Raw genomic sequence first — 16,075 nt, 5'->3', positions numbered from 1 at the left:
CCAACAATACACAAGGGTTCCCTTTTTCTCAGCATCCTTGCCAACACTTATTTCTTTTCTTGTCTTTTTGATAATAAGCATTCTAACAGGTGTGAGGTGATGTCTTATTGTGGTTTTGATTTCCCTGATGATTAGTGATATAATTTACTTTTAAATGCTTCAAAAACAAAAACGAAAAGAACTGAAGTAAGTATGACAAAATCTTGGTCATTGTGGAATCTGGTGAGGAAATTGTCAGGGTTTATCATAAGAATTTTGTCTATTTTTGAAATTTGTTTTTAATGAACATAATGTAAATATTGATTCTTCAGATTTTTTTCAAACAGTAGATACCTTTTTCTTGCTGAGGCATGTAGGAAAGTAGCGCTACATTTTTAAGCTTTTCTAAAGACTATATTTATGTCTTGATATTTCAAGACTACTCATTATATCATTCGTTTCAATATACTGTGAAACCTTATCCTCTTAGTACCACTACAATTTATGTAACCTTCTGTTCCTCTACTTATGTGTCCCAGGTTGTCTTGAATTTATTTTGTCTACTTTTCTTAGTTTGTTTTCATGTCACTTATCAGTGGGCTCATATTTATCAGTGCATTTATGCTTTTTTTCCACTGCTAACTGTACACTTAGAATCACTGACTAAAATAGGCATTGATTGAGTGAGAACCCAAAGCTTGAGCTAGCACATATCTAGAACTCCTCCTTGCCTATCAGTTCTCTCATTTGAGGAAGATGTTGAGAGAGAGTAGAGCCTGTTTTCTATGATTATCCATATTATAAAAATAATAAGTTGGTTGATTAAAACTGACAAAGGCAAACAAATGGTTTTTTTCTTATTTGTCCTTCAATTCACGTACCTCAACTAGCCTTTCCCAAAGAAACTGTCACAGAATTAAGACCTCCAAAAAATGATTTGGGTGACTATTTTCTCGATTCTGTCAAGGATAGTACATAACTGGTAACATTCTAAGATACACAGGAGCTAAGTTAATTCTTTACATACTGTGGATGATGTGGGGCATTGTAGCTTAATTCTCTGACATCTGGTTGAGCCTGGCTGAGGCTGAACTAGAGACTTCTCAGTCTTGTCTTTGGCCTTGACTTTGCACTGTTCTTTATAGTACAGTTCAGATATAAAGTGTCTAGAAATTTTATCTACTGCATTGTTACAGTTGTAAAAGTAAGGGATAAGGGAGAAACTAGAATGTGATCCTGTGTAGAAATTCTGAAACTTAAAAATTACAGTTTTAATGGAAATTTATAAAGTTAATATATAGATTAAAGCGTTTGTCACATTGTGTTGTTATTTTCTTGTGAGGTTAAGACTTGTACACATATATAGTTAACATTCTGAGGACTCTGGTTACTTTTTATTTTCTTTGAATTTTCTGAGATAAATTTTTTTTTTTTTTTGTGGTACGCGGACCTCTCACTGTTGTGGCCTCTCCCGTTGCGGAGCACAGGCTCCGGACGCACAGGCTCAGCGGCCATGGCTCACGGGCCCAGCCGCTCCGCGGCATGTGGGATCTTCCCAGACCGGGGCACGAACCCGTGTCCCCCGTGTCGGCAGGCAGACTCTCAACCACTGCGCAACCAGGGAAGCCCTCCTGAGATAAATTAGAGATGAATTTTTTCATGAGGAATATTCTGCAGTGAATTAAATAGATTAAAATTTATATGAATTAAAGCATTTCTAAATATTTTTAAACCAAATTTATCTGATCAACACGGTTACATTTGATATTTTTTCATAGAAAAATAAGGAATATAGGGCTTTTGTTTCCTCTGCGTTCCCTACCCTTGGCTTTTTTGTTGTTGTTAATATGGTTTTTAATTGTTTCCTACATATAAAAATAACAACTGTCCATTATTTTTTAAAATTCTGTAGGAAAACTGTGAAAAGAAAAACATAATCCCTGGAATCCCAACACTGTCAGCATTTTGATTCAGTTATTTTTTTTTACTATTGCTCTCTATCTGTTTATATTTCTGAATCTCTTGTTTTTAACAGCTATTGTGAGCATGTAAATTTGCTTCAAAAACACAATTTTCAATGAATGCATGATATTCCATCATTTAGATGCACTATAATCAAATGTTCTGTTGTTGAGAATTTATTTCCAGTTTTATAATGTTAGAACCTGTTTGTCTTTTAATAAAAATGTTGAACCCCCCCCAAAAAAATGTTGAACCCATTTGTAATTCTTATAACAACTAATTTATAATTCCTTGCCATACTTTTTGGTAATATGGTTTATTTTCTTCTAAGGATGATTTGGAAAATATACATTTTGTTTCTCTTGTAGATAATTAGTTTGTGTTCTTGGAGATTTTGATGCATATTTTACTTTATTTTATTTTATTTTATTTTATTTTACTGCATCAGGTCTTAGTTGCAGCGTGCAGGCTCTTCGTCGCGGCGCGTGGGCTTTTCTCTAGTAGTGTCACACCGGCTCCAGAGTACACAGGCTCAATAGTTGCAGCACACAGGCTCTCTAGTTGTGATGCACAGGCTCTAGAGTGCGTGGGCTCAGTAGTTGCGGCGTGTGGGCTTAGATGCCCTGCAGCATATGGGATCCTAGTTGCCCGACCAGGGATCGAACCCATGTCCCCTGCAGTAGAAGGCAGGTTCTTAACCACTGGACCACCAGGGAAGTCCCGATTTTGATGCATTTTAAATTTTGAGAGTGAAACAGTTATCTGCTAATTCATCCATGAAAAATTTGGAGTAGTTTACATTTTCTTTAATTTCTCTTTCCAAATTCTCAGTTTCTTATCAATATAATTTGGGATTTTTGACCCAGATGAATATAAAATGGTTAGTTTTTCAAAAATATGTTCTTGAAGGTATTTCCATTGATTCATAGCATAGTAACAACAAGTTAATTTATTTGACTGGTTTAGTTGTTTAATATTTCTACATCCTAGTTCTTAAAATTTTATTTTTAGTCATCTCTGGCTTGGTTGGAAAAAGTAAGGGTTTGTGGATAATAGATTATGCTATTGCTTATTTGAAAATGTCTTTCTCTTGCAAAGTAACAATTTGACAGAAAATTTTAAGTCATAACTTCTTGCCTCAAAATTGTGTAGCCATTGCTCCATTGTTTTCTGGCATTCAGTATTACAGAAAAGTGTAAGAACAGTCTTACTTTTATTTCTTCATGGGTAACTGTGATTGTCCTAGATGTTTATAGGCAGGCTTTCCTCTATTTTCTTAAAATTTGAACATTTTACAAAGCTCTATCTAGGATGATATTCTGTTTCCATTAATTTAGTCTGATACCCAATGAAGTCTAATCTGCAGAGTCAGCTTCTTCAGCTCAGAAAAGTTATATTTTATTATTTCTTTGGTTTGTAGCTTCTCCATTTTCTTTTGGGGAATCGTTTTATGAGTTGACTGAGTTTCTTAGATTTGTATCCCATGTCTTATGGTTTTTAGAAATAATTGAGCTGTATTGTCTTTGCCACAGTAAAAACAATACTTTGGAAAGGGTTACCAATTAAATTCTCTTAGATTTGGTATAGGTAAGATAAAGTAAGTGGAATAATTTTCTTTTATAATTAATCTGTATTAGAACAAAAGTTGACAAAGTAGTTTCAGCAACCTGGAGATATTTATTTCCTAAATAGGACAAATATTTCCCTTGAAATATTCTCATTATTTTCTCAGAAAACCACTTTTTTATTGTATAAGGAAAATTTTCAGTCTACTCTTTTTTTTTTTTTTTTTTTTGGTACGCGGGCCTCTCACTGTTGTGGCCTCTCCCGCCACGGAGCACAGGCTCCAGATGCGCAGGCCCAGCGGCCATGGCTCATGGGCCCAGCCGCTCCACGGCATGTGGGATCCTCCCAGACCGGGGCACAAACCCATGTCCCCTGCATCGGCAGGTGGACTCTCAACCACTGCGCCACCAGGGAAGCCTGAGGAAAATTTTCAGTCTACTCTTAATCAGAACTATCACAAATCTCAATTAATGGACTCAGAATTAATGAAGTATTATTTTGGATTCTTTAAATAATCGTATACTTGCACTTACTTTAATGCATATTTTTTACTATTTATGTCAGTTCCCTCTGTGAAATAGAAGATTCCCTCCCTCCTGGAAAAGCAATTCTTTATACGTGGGCTGATCCAGTGGGCTCTAGAAAGCTGAAGTGGAGATGTGGAGAAAGCCACGGTGAAGTAACACAAAAAGATGTATGTACTGGGTTGATTATTATGGTGTTCTCAGAAGTCTTTTATTTATTTATTTTTTAAGTTACTCTCTTTCAGCCTTACTAGTTTTGAGGCCTCTTTTGTGTTTCCACTTCTTAAAAACTGTGAAAGATTTTTAAAACAGTATTCAAACTTTAACTTAACCAGAAATGTTTAAAACTGGAAACAGTCTTATTTTGTCTGCCTTTTTATTTGCTTCTATTATGTTATAAAGGGTAAACTTAGGTATTTTCAGCATTGAATTTATAAACCAATATAAATACATTCTTTGCATTGAAAGTCATCCCAAGTCAGTTTAACTTCTGTGAAGGATATTTAGGGATCTATTAATGAAAGAATTTATCTCTGGATGGCAAACTGTTGTTTTTTATAATAATAAAGTTAGGTATAAACATTCTGCAGTAACATATTAAATGACTTTCAGAAATTGTTTTATTAAAGTTTTATTGGTCTTTCAAAATTTATCTTAAATTTGTTCCCTATTCCAGTGTCTTTTTTCTTGCCACTAGTTCTTATTTCTCTTATCAAATGAGTATTGAACTTTTATTAATTTTTATGACTTTTTGTAATCTTTTGAGATGATTATATGTTATCTGGGCTTTGTCTTATTTGGTTGGTTTTTTAATATTAGACCAACCTTGTATTTTTGGAATTGACTTGCTAATGCTTTGTTTAAGACTTTTGCTTGTATTCATGAGAGAAGTTGGCCTGTAACTTTCCTGCCTTGTAATGTCCTAACCAGATTTTGATATTAAGGTCATTCTAATACATGCTGGGAAATATCTACGATTTTCCTATTTTCTGGAAGAGCTTATGTAAGATTGGTATGATTTCTAGAATGTTTGGAATATTTGCTAGAGTTCACCAGTGAAGCCAAGCCATCTTAACCTGCAGTAGTCTTTGTAGGAAGGTTTTAAATTATGAATGCTATTTTATTATTAAATATAGGGCAATTCAACTTTCTATTTCTACTTGTGTCATTTTGGTAAGAGGTTTTCTAAGAATGCTTTTATTTCATCTCTGTTTTCTAATATATTGATATAAATGTTTTCATAATATCCACCTTTTTATCTTTTAATATTTATGGGGATGATTCTCTTTTTCATTCCTAGCATAGACTATTTGTCCCTTCATTCCTTTTTTCCTGATAAGTTTTGCTGAGATTTTATTAGTTTAATTAGTTTCAGTTTAGTTTTGTCTGTCAGAAAACCATCAGTTTGCTCTTTTGATGATCTCTTTTATACATTTGTTATCATTTTCACCTGTTTCTGCTCTAATCTATATTCTTTCGCCTTTCTTCTGTTTTAATTTGATAAGTTTCTTCTAAACTCCTGAAATAGATATTGTATTAGTCTGCTCAGGGTGCCATAACAAAATACCTTAGACTGGATGGCTTAAACGATGGAAATTTACTTCTAATGGTTCTGGAGGCTAGAAGCTTGAGATCAGAGTGCCAGAGGTCAGGTTCTGGTGAATCTGGTGAGGCCTCTTCGTGGCTTGCAGATGAGTGCCTTCTTGCTGTGTCCTCACATGGCAAAGAGAGAGTGAGCGAGCCCTCTGGTATCTCTTATAAGGAAACTAATACTGTTGGATCAGAACCCTATTTACACCTTCCCCCTCCCCCAGGGTGTCATTTAACCTTAATAACCTCCATAAAGGCCCTATGTCCTAACACAGTCACATTGGAAGTTGAAACGTTAGCATGTGAATTGGGGGAGGGGGCAAATGAGTTCATAGCAGATACCTAGATCATTGCTTTTTAGACTTGCTTCACTTCTTATTTCAAGTCACTTAAAGTCACGAACTTCCTACCAAAAGCAGTATTAATTTTATCTCACAAATTTTCCTGTGTTTTATGTTACTTATTTTTCAGTTAAAAATATTTTCTGGGCTTCCCTCGTGGCGCAGTGGTTGAGAGTCCGCCTGCCGATGCAGGGGACACGGGTTCGTGCCCCGGTCCGGGAGGATCCCACGTGCCGCGGAGCGGGCTCGCTGAACCTGTGCGTCCGGAGCCTGTGCTCTGCAATGGAAGAAGCCACAACAGTGAGAGGCCCGCGTACCGCAAAAAAAAAAAAAAAATTTTCTAAATTTCATTGTGACTTATTTTTATATTTTGGCTTCATGGTTACTTAGGTTATCACTTTTCAGAAGTATTTTCTAGTTTTGTTTGTTTATTTCTAACTTAATCCCACTGTGACTAGAGAACATACTCTGATTCAATTTTTTGGAATTTATTGAAATTGACTTTGTAGGCCAGCATGTGGTCAATTTTTGTAAATATTTTATGTGTATTTGAAAAAAATATGTATTCTGTAGTTGTTGGTTACGGTATTCTATGTGTTACCAGGTCCAAGCTCGCTCTGCTCGCCACATGACAGGCCAGTAAATTGGGAGGTGTTTATAAATTTATTTATTTATTTATTTATTTATGGCTGTGTTGGCTCTTCGTTTCTGTGCGGGGGCTTTCTCTAGTTGCGGTGAGCGGGGGCCACTCTTCATTGCGGTGCGCGGGCCTCTCACTGTCGTGGCCTCTCTTGTTGCGGAGCACAGGCTCCAGACGCTCAGGCTCAGTAGCTGTGGCGCACGGGCTTAGTTGCTCCGCGGCATGCGGGATCTTCCCAGACCAGGGCTCGAACCCGTGTCCCCTGCATTGGCAGGCAGATTCTCAACCTCTGCACCACCAGGGAAGCCCTGGGAGGTGTTTAGGCAAGGAATAACGACTTTATTCAGAAAGCCAGCAGACTGAGAAGATGGCGGACTAGTGGCCCAAAAAACCGTCTTGTTGGGGTCTGGATGCCAGTTTCTTTTATAGAACAGAGAGGGGGAGGAGGTTAGGAAGTAAAGTAAAAAGCCCATTTATCTTGCAAAACATCTCCTCACAGTGGCCTTCATTGGGGAGGGAATGTGTTAGTTTCTTCTTTTCTGCAGCCATTCACAGGTGGGCAGGGTCAGATTGTCTCCCTGTGAGCTGAACAGAGGTACTTTAGTTTAAGGTTCAGGCAGAGAGGCAGGGTTCCCTGAGGCATGCCATTATGTATGATTATAATAACAAAAGCAGCAAAAAGCAAAGGTTAAAGTCAAAGAAAGAGATCCAACATGGAGTCAAAATCGGCTGTTCCCTGTTACATATATATGTTGATTTATTCAAGTTTTGTTGAATTGTTTAAATCTATCTCATTAAATTTTTTGTTTGCTTGTTCTGTTCCTTGGAGAGTGGTGGTTAAAATCATGGATTTACACATTCCTTTTTTGGTTTTGTTAATTTGGGCTCTTATATTTTAAAACTATGTGATTAGGTAGATACAAATTTAGAATTGTTATGTCTTTTTGTTAAATTGATTCTTTTATCAGTATGTAATATTACAGTGCCCGCCACAGTATCTTTTTAGGCTTAAACATTCAGACTTACAGAACTATCATAGGCCACAGTTTACAACTGCCTGCTTGGGTGGATACAGGCCAGGAAACACAGCATACCAGCAGGAAGCATCAGACAAGTTTAGGAGGTATTCTCTTTGGTCACTTCAAACAACAGCTTTGATGTGAGGGAAAACAAAGCTCACTGGTTGTGTTATGAGCCCCCTTGACCTAGAAGCCCTACCCCACAGTAGCAGATATCTCTTATAACAACCCATGAGCATAGCTTGTAGGTTTTCTGCAAGGGACACAAAAAGATCATCACATTAACAGAAGCCTAAGGCTTTAGCTTCCTACTGTATTACAGCATTCATTCTTGACTTATTAAAACCTGCTGTAAATTAGTACTTGTACCACTTTCCCAGTAATGTAAGGACTTTAGAACTCTTTAACTCCATTTATTCCTTCCGTCTTATGTAATATTGTTGTGTGATTTATTTCTAAATAGGTTAACTCCCATAAGAAGTATTATTACTGCTTTCTACAATTAGTATTCCATTTAAATTAACCCACATATTTCTCCTTTTGCCACTTTTCATTTCTGCCTGCATCTCCATACTTCTGTGTGGGTTCATTTTTCTTCTCTTTACTATTTTTTTAGTGTGAGTTGTTGACTAAAAAGTTATTCACAACCTAAAAGTTGAGAGTTATGTTTTATTGGGCGGGAACTTTTAGGACTTCAAGCCTGGGAGGCAGCATCTCGAGTAACCCTGAGAGAACAGCTCTGAGGAGGCAATGGGGGAAGCCAGGTTATATAGAAGTTTTACAACAAAGGGCAGGTAGTCAGGAACATCAAAAGATTATTGTTTATTAAGGAAAACCAGATATCCCAAGTTAAGGAACTTAGTACTTTTCTGTGTATAGGAAGATGCAAGAGTCTGGGCTCACTGAAATCATTCCTTTAATATGCATCTCAGCTATCTCGGGCCAGTATCCTGTGTTTTCACATCCTGAGTTTCCTCAGGGCTCACCGTGGGGAGTGGCTGCAGTCTGATGGCTGCTAGATGGCAGGTATTCTTCGTGAGTTTCCTCAGGGCTCACCAGCTCACCATAGGCTGTAGCTGCAATAGCTGATGACTGTAACATCCTTGTTTACTGATATGGCAGCCAGTATTCCATTTATCAGCGTCTACAGCTGATTAGTTCTCTGTCAGTTTCATTCTGGACATGTCTTTATTTTGCCCTGTTTTTAGTGGAGTATTTCTGCTGGATATCAAATTTCTGGGTTGGCACCTCTTTTTTTTCTCTTTATCTTTGGAATTCACCATTACATAAATGTGAGACTTTTCATCGTGTCTCATGACTTTTATGTGTTGTTCTGTATTGTTTCATCTTTTTCTCTCCTTCCTTCAGTATGGATATTTTCTTCTGACCTATTTTTCACTATACTTCTCTCGCTGTATCTAATCTGCTCTTAAAATCATCCATGGAGTTCTTAATTTTAGTTATTGAAATGATGAGTTCTAAGACTTCTATTGTAGAAGTTTTTGTTCCAAAATTCTGTCTTGTTACATAATTTCTTGAATGTTTTGATCATAACTACTTTGAAGCCTATCTGACAATTTCAATATCTAGATTTCATATGGATATTTTTATATTTTCTTTTTTTTCTTGTTTATTTTTGCATGCATGTTTATTATTTTTTTTTGCATGCATGTTTATTTTTGCCTGTGTGCTGGACAAAGTATATGAAAAATTTTAAAGGCAATTCGAGGCTCCATATGATGTTCCCTTTCTCTTAAGAACATGTGATTTTACCTTTGTAAGGTAGCCAGTCTAGGGGGAGAGTACCTTAATGGGGATTGAAATTATTTGAACCTGGTCTTCAGTCCTTGTGAGGACTTGTGTATTTCCAGTTTACCCTGGCACCTAAAGTATCGCCCTTTGGGGACTCAACTAAAAGCCTAAGCTGTTGACCATTCTTTTTGGTATGCCCTGCACTCCAGTTTTGGTCCTTCCAAACATGAGACTCCCAATTTTAATGTTTTTCTTAAGCTCTCAGTGTTTGCTTCTACTTTTAGAACTGGCACTTGTGAACTCTGAATACAAAGTTCACTTTTATTGGCTTTCTTTCTCTCTCAGATCTTGGCCCCATTCTCACTACCTTGGTAACTTTTCTGTCTTTTCAAACACATATTTTTCCTTTTTAGATTTTGTCCAGCTTTTGCTGTTAGGAAGAGTGTTGGTCCAGGACCACCTAGTCATCAGTTGCCAGAGCAGAAACCCCTGGTATCTTTTTAAAATTAAGCTTGTTAGCATAGGGGAGTGTAATGGCATTTTGTGTGTTGATTTTTTTTATCCAGAAAATTCACTGAATTCTCTTATTAATATTCATTATTTGTTTTTTATTTTTCCATATGGACAATCATGACACTTAGAAATAATGAGAGTTTTGTTTTCTCCTTTTCAATCCTTTCATCTTTAATTTCTTTTTGCCTTACTGGACTGGCTAGCATCTCTATATACTGTTTAATAAACTGATATTAACACATGTCTTTGCCTTATTTCTGGTCTCAAGTTATATAACTTCAATATTTACCTTTAAGTGGGATCTTTGCCAAAGTATGGTGTGTGTGTTTGTTTGGGGGGTTTGATAAGAGGTTAAAGAACTTCTCATCTAGTCTTTGTTTGCCAAAAGTTTTTATTATGCCTGGATATTGAATTTTGTAAAATGTTTTCTCCCACATAAGTACTATGTTATTTACATAACATTCCTTTCTTGCTTCAGACACTCATCTTGGATCACTTTCCTTTTGCCAGTGTTTAATTCCTCCTATAGAATTTCCTTGAGTGACTCTGTTGATGATGATATTTAGTAGTTTTCATTTGTCTTTAGGCATCTTTGTTTCCTATACTTTTCTTCACTGAAGGATATTTTTGCTGAGTAAGGAATTCTGGGTTCTGAATTGTTTTCTCTTAGCATATTGATGGTATTTTTCCATTGTCTTTTCAGTGTTGCTCTTATGGAGTCCAGTGTTCTTTGAATGTATTTGAGAGGGCTGCCCATAATTGGCCTAACTTTATTTTTTAAATTCATGATTATTAGATTTATTCAGGAAAAAAGACTTCATTTCAATATAAAAAATAAAAATAATCAAATATTTGACCTGTTGATTAGTACTTTTGCATATTTATATCAAAATGATAGATCAAGTTTATAAAGGTAAATCTGTAATCCAGTGTAAATATTAGAAAAACTTCAAACTTATTTGGAAATTAGTTTATTTATATCTTAATGTAGTTTTAGTACTATGTATTTTATTTTAGAAAGTGTCAAAAGTAACATGACTGTGGTAACAACTCATTTTTAATTTTAGTGGATTATAACATGAATGTGTACTATATATTATAATTTCCTGTTAATCAGAGTGTTCACTTAACTAGAAATTCATTGCTGACAGTTAATTATTAGAAGTTAATTATTGAAACTGAAGACCCTGATATCAGCACAATAATTATATATAAAGGCTTCCTGCAGAATTAACCCTGTAGTAAGTATTTGTGCTTTGTAGAGCATGCAACTGAGGTGTCAGATATTCTTTATCTTATTTAGTTCAGCTCTACAAGGAAATATGAATTTCTGACTGAACAACTTTTAATGCGTAACACATTGATTAGTCTTATAATAAATCAGAGAAAATAAAATTTTGTGTTATTGATTAGCCTAGAAAGGAAGACTATTTAATTAGATTTTACTATGGTATTAAAAGAACAGTTGACCTGTCTTCCTGACTTCATAATGATTATGGCAGAAGCTGTCATCAACTGATTTTAATTATGTAAATTTCCAAATGTTATACAATTACTAATTTATTTTGTTCAACCCTGGGAACGAGGTGCCATTACTATTCTCATTTTTCAAATGTGGAATCTAGATTTTGTGTTGGATGTGACCAAACTCTAATTTTTTATTTTTTTGATGATTTTGTTTCAGGATATGATGACACCTATAGATCTGGGGGAAAAGACCATTTATTTAGTTTCATTCTTTGAAGGCTTACAACGCATTATTTTATTCACTGAAGATCCAAGGGTATTTAAAGTGACATATGAAAGTGAGAAAGCAGAGTTAGCAGAGCAAGAAATTGTGTTGGCATTACAAGATGTTGGAATTTCTCTTGTCAACAATTATACAAAGCAAGAAGTAGCCTATATTGGCATTACAAGGTTAGATGCGTTAAAATTTGGATACATTTAAGTGATCAGTTCTTAATCATTAAGAGTGGTGATTGTAAAATCTAAAATGAGTTAGTTTAAATTTTCTGTTTTGACTATTCATTGATGCTAATCTGAGGTAATGCTAATTTAAAAGTGCTTTGATGCTTTTTTTTGCCTTTTGAGATAAAGACATACCCAAAATCAAATTTATCTCATCATGTTGATTTTCCCAGCTCTCTAAAAATTAGATTTATTCAACTTATCAAAGGTATATTTTCTTTCTTTAATATGTCATAAGGAAATGTTTAACTGTTCATTACCGCCTACCACAGTGCAGGGTGCACCACAAATCTAATCTTTTTCTATGAGTTTGTTTGTTTGTTTTTGAAGTACATTTGATCTGCAGCACTATGTTAGTTCCTGGTACATAACATAGTGATTCAGTATTTTTGTTCATTACAGTGATCACAATAAGTCTAGTTACCATGTGTCACCATACAAAGATATTATATTATTATTGACTATATTCCCCACACTGTACATTTCACTTTCTAATCACTTTCTACTTTGACCTTGGCACTTTAAGATCTAATAAGATAATACTGTATTTACCATTTCCCACATAAGTCATCACCAGTAAAACTCTTTCTTTCCCTTTTGCACTTAATATTCCTGTTTATAAACACTTAAAATTAATTTATGTATATTACTGCCAAATTTGAGAGTGTTTCTGTATTGCAGTCTGTATAACAAGGATAATGTAGTTTTAATCCCTTAATTGAGTTAAACTCTCAAATATATAAATTAAAGGTATATGATACAGATTTGTCTTTGTTTTTCTATGTAAATTCATCTGGAAATGCCCCTGACTTCTCCTTGAATGCTATCCATGCCATTTAAAAGGTCATATTAAAGGGAATTCCCTGGCAGTCCAGTGGTTAGGACTCTGTACTTCCTCTGCAGGGGGCATGGGTTCAATCCCTGGTGAGGGAACTAAGATCCTGCATGCCACTCGGCACGGCCAAATGAATAAAAAGGCATATTAAAACTATTTTCTTAGAAATTTTTTTTGTTCTCAAAAAAGTATGTTTATTACTTAAATTAAAATGTCAAATAGATAACAGATTTTAAGCTGTGAAACCTGATATGTGCTATCTCCTATGCTAAATGATGTGAATGCAAAGGGGATTAATACATGGTTTCTACCTTTCTGTTTATTAAGTGAACATAAATTTTAGAAGGAATAAACAAATAGAATAAATAAAATTAAATAACTTACATACTTCAGTAAGCAAAACAAGTGAAGTAATTTTAGAATGTGGAAAGATTTTTAAATTCTGCAATTAAGTCTTATGGCAGTTTTTTAGTAAATTAGATTTGTTCCATTCACTGTCTCTCCTAGATTACTGTTTCACACTTTATCTCTTTTTAAACCCCCATTCTCTCTCAGCTCACTGCCTTGCATCTTACTTCACCGAGTAAACTGACACAATCAAAAGGGAACGTCCAAAGACCCACTTCCAATATCTCAGCTTCCTATGCACCAATATTTTTTACCTACATATTGCAGTGACACATTTCCTAGTTATCATAGACACATTGTATGTGCTCCTATTTAAACATGTTTCTACTTTTGCACTATATTTCATTCACTCTTGCCTCTTGAGACATTGATCCAGCAATTCTCTTCTTTTTTTCTCCTACCTCAATAATTTTTGGCTCTCTATTGAATTGTTCCAACCAGTGTAATTTCTTTCAACTAAAAAAAATTCTCTTGAACCCACTTTTCCTGCTACTACTGCACATTTCTTTGCTTTACTTTATAGCCAAACCCCTTAGAAGTGTTAATCTATTACAGAAGATATATTCACTATCTCCAATTCTTTTTTTACCCATTTTTCTTTTAACTATTCCAAACAGGTTTTTGCTTTCAGTATACCACGAAACTGGTCTTGGTAAGATCACCAGAGACCTAAGTATTGCCAGGTCCAGTGTACAATTACCAGTCTTTGTATTGATTATGTTTATAACATTTAACACAGTTCCCTTCTTGATACAGTGTCCTTGATGTTACACCCAGGATATCTCACCACCTTGGTTTTTCTTTCTGTTCCAACATTTCTTATTCTCACTTGTTGCTTGCTTGTCTTTTTCTCAACTGCTTAATATTGGGTACCTTGAGGCTCTCAGACCTTAGTCCTCTTCTCTGTTTCAGTTTTGATTTCACATACCGTATATATGCCAAAAACTTCTAAAAATATATCTTCAGCCAGATATTTGTCCTGAACTCCAGACTTATCTATCCAACGACTTACATAAAATCTTTACTCAGGTATCTAAGAGACTTCTTAAGCTTTGTAGTATGTAAAACCAAACTCCTGATCTCCTTCTACCAAAACCTGCTTTCCCACTGGAGTTAATGACAGCTACATTCTTCCAGCTGCTCAGGCCAAGAACTTTGGAATCATCTTTGATTCCTCTCTTTATCTTACACCCCACATGTAATCCATCTAAAAGTAGTGTTTTGGATCTAGCTTCAAAACACACGTAGAATCTGACCACTTTGTACTGCCTCACTCTTAGGCCACCGCAGGCAGAGCCATCACCGTTTTTCTCCTGGCTTACTACATTACATTCCTAACAAGTTTTCCTGTTCTAGTCTTCATCCCTTTTTTTTCTTTCTTCCCACTCCAACACATAGTACATTCTTAAACCTTAGGTCAGACTATGTGGCTGATTATCTTCTCATAATCTTTCAGTGGGTCCTCATCTCAGAATAAAACTCGGAGTCTTTACAGTATCCTCAAGGCTTTACGTTATTTTGCCTCTCATTATCTGTCTTACTTCATCTTCTACTCTTAATGTGTTCCAGGCATGCCAGCCTCCTTGCTCTTCTACCTGGACGACTACAGGCATGCTCTGCTTGGAGTCTTTGCTCTAGCTTGTCTCTCTACCTGAAATGTTGTTCTTCTCTTCTGTGCTGGATAACTCCCTCATCTTCTTTAAGACTGTTGAAATCTCGCCTTCTTAATGACACCTCTGGTGGCCACTCTTTTCTGATGCTGCCACTTTGCATATCCCAGTACTCCACATCCAATTTACCCCGTCTACTTTTTCTTCTTTCAAAAGCATTTTCACCTCCTAATATATTAAAAGATGCTAATTTACTATTTATTGTCTATCACTCCTCAGGTAAAAGAAAGCTCCAAAATGGCAGAAATGTTCACGGATAATCTCCCTGCCACCTAGAATAGTGCCTAAATAGGAGTTTAATAAGTACTGGTTGAATGAATTCATGTTTTTAAACTTGTAATGTGCTTGCTTACAACTAGGGATATTGCAAAAATTTACTGAAGGTTTTTCAGTAATGGTAATTCATGTAATAAACCAGATAAAATGAAAATGTTTATAAATTAGTACCATGATTTTTGCTTTCATATATAAGTTCTGATGTGGTTTGGGAGACAAAACCCAAGAAGAAGGCAAGATGGAAGCCAATGAGTGTAAAGCACACTGAGAAGTTAGAGAAAGAATTTAAGGAATATACTGAATCTTCACCATCAGAAGATAAGGTTATTGAGTTGGACACTAACATTCCGGTAATATTTTTAAGTACTGATATGAAGTTTTAATTTTTATCTGTTGTAATTAGATGAATCACAAGTTAGTTTTTAAGGAGAGACTAGTTTGCTTACAAAACAATGAATCCTATTATACATACTTTATATAGAATATTTTAAAGGGATAGTTCTCTGTATCAAGATTCAGACTTTCTTAAGCCGCTAATGATCTACTCCTTGGTTAACAAGAAGGCAATAAGTTGCTTTGTTTTATTTTTAAAACTGTTTTTTCTTTTATCGCTTTATTTGCTTGATAAATTTTAGTAAAGTTATATAAAAAGTGATAAAACCAAGTTATAAGGATTATATGAATATTTCTGTGAATTGTATGGATAGGGAGTATAAAGATCTCAGTCAAAATCGCATCAAATATTTAGCCTACTATTTAATATTATCTTTAAAGTTTTTTGATACAGATTTCTAATTTTAATCAATTAATAAATAAAGAGAAATTCCATGTGTTTGTGTGTGTGTATGGGCATATTTTTCAGGTTCGCTTCACACCTAGTGGTACTAACATGAAAATTCTGCAGCCACATGTAATAGCTATAAGAAGAAATTACCTTCCAGCATTAAAGGTAGAATATAGCACATCTGCACATCAATCATCATTTAGAATTCAAATTTACAGAATACAGGTGAGTTTGAAAAGATAGTCAAA

At 35.2% G+C, this 16,075-nt stretch overlaps 1 protein-coding gene across 3 annotated transcripts in view; it reads left to right on the top strand.

Moving 5' to 3' along the window:
- Positions 1 to 16,075, top strand: part of VPS13A (vacuolar protein sorting 13 homolog A) — a 237,350-nt gene that overhangs the window by 181,379 nt on the left and 39,896 nt on the right. For all 3 annotated transcript variants that reach the window (XR_003432630.1, XR_003432629.1, XM_027105654.1), the window contains exons 53-56: positions 4,072 to 4,201; positions 11,571 to 11,803; positions 15,240 to 15,393; positions 15,906 to 16,052. Coding sequence is in view for 1 of the 3 variants with exons in the window: in XM_027105654.1 (XP_026961455.1) it covers positions 4,072 to 4,201; positions 11,571 to 11,803; positions 15,240 to 15,393; positions 15,906 to 16,052 (664 nt within the window). In the remaining 2 variants the exon portion in view is untranslated. The remainder of the gene's footprint in view (positions 1 to 4,071; positions 4,202 to 11,570; positions 11,804 to 15,239; positions 15,394 to 15,905; positions 16,053 to 16,075) is intronic.

The sequence above is a fragment of the Aethalodelphis obliquidens genome, unplaced genomic scaffold (assembly GCF_003676395.1).
Source record: "Aethalodelphis obliquidens isolate GAN/ISIS:26980383/991018 unplaced genomic scaffold, ASM367639v1 scaffold7, whole genome shotgun sequence".
NCBI lineage: Eukaryota > Metazoa > Chordata > Mammalia > Artiodactyla > Delphinidae > Aethalodelphis > Aethalodelphis obliquidens.
Note: the sequence above shows the minus strand (reverse complement) of the source record. Positions and strands in the feature narration are given on the sequence as shown.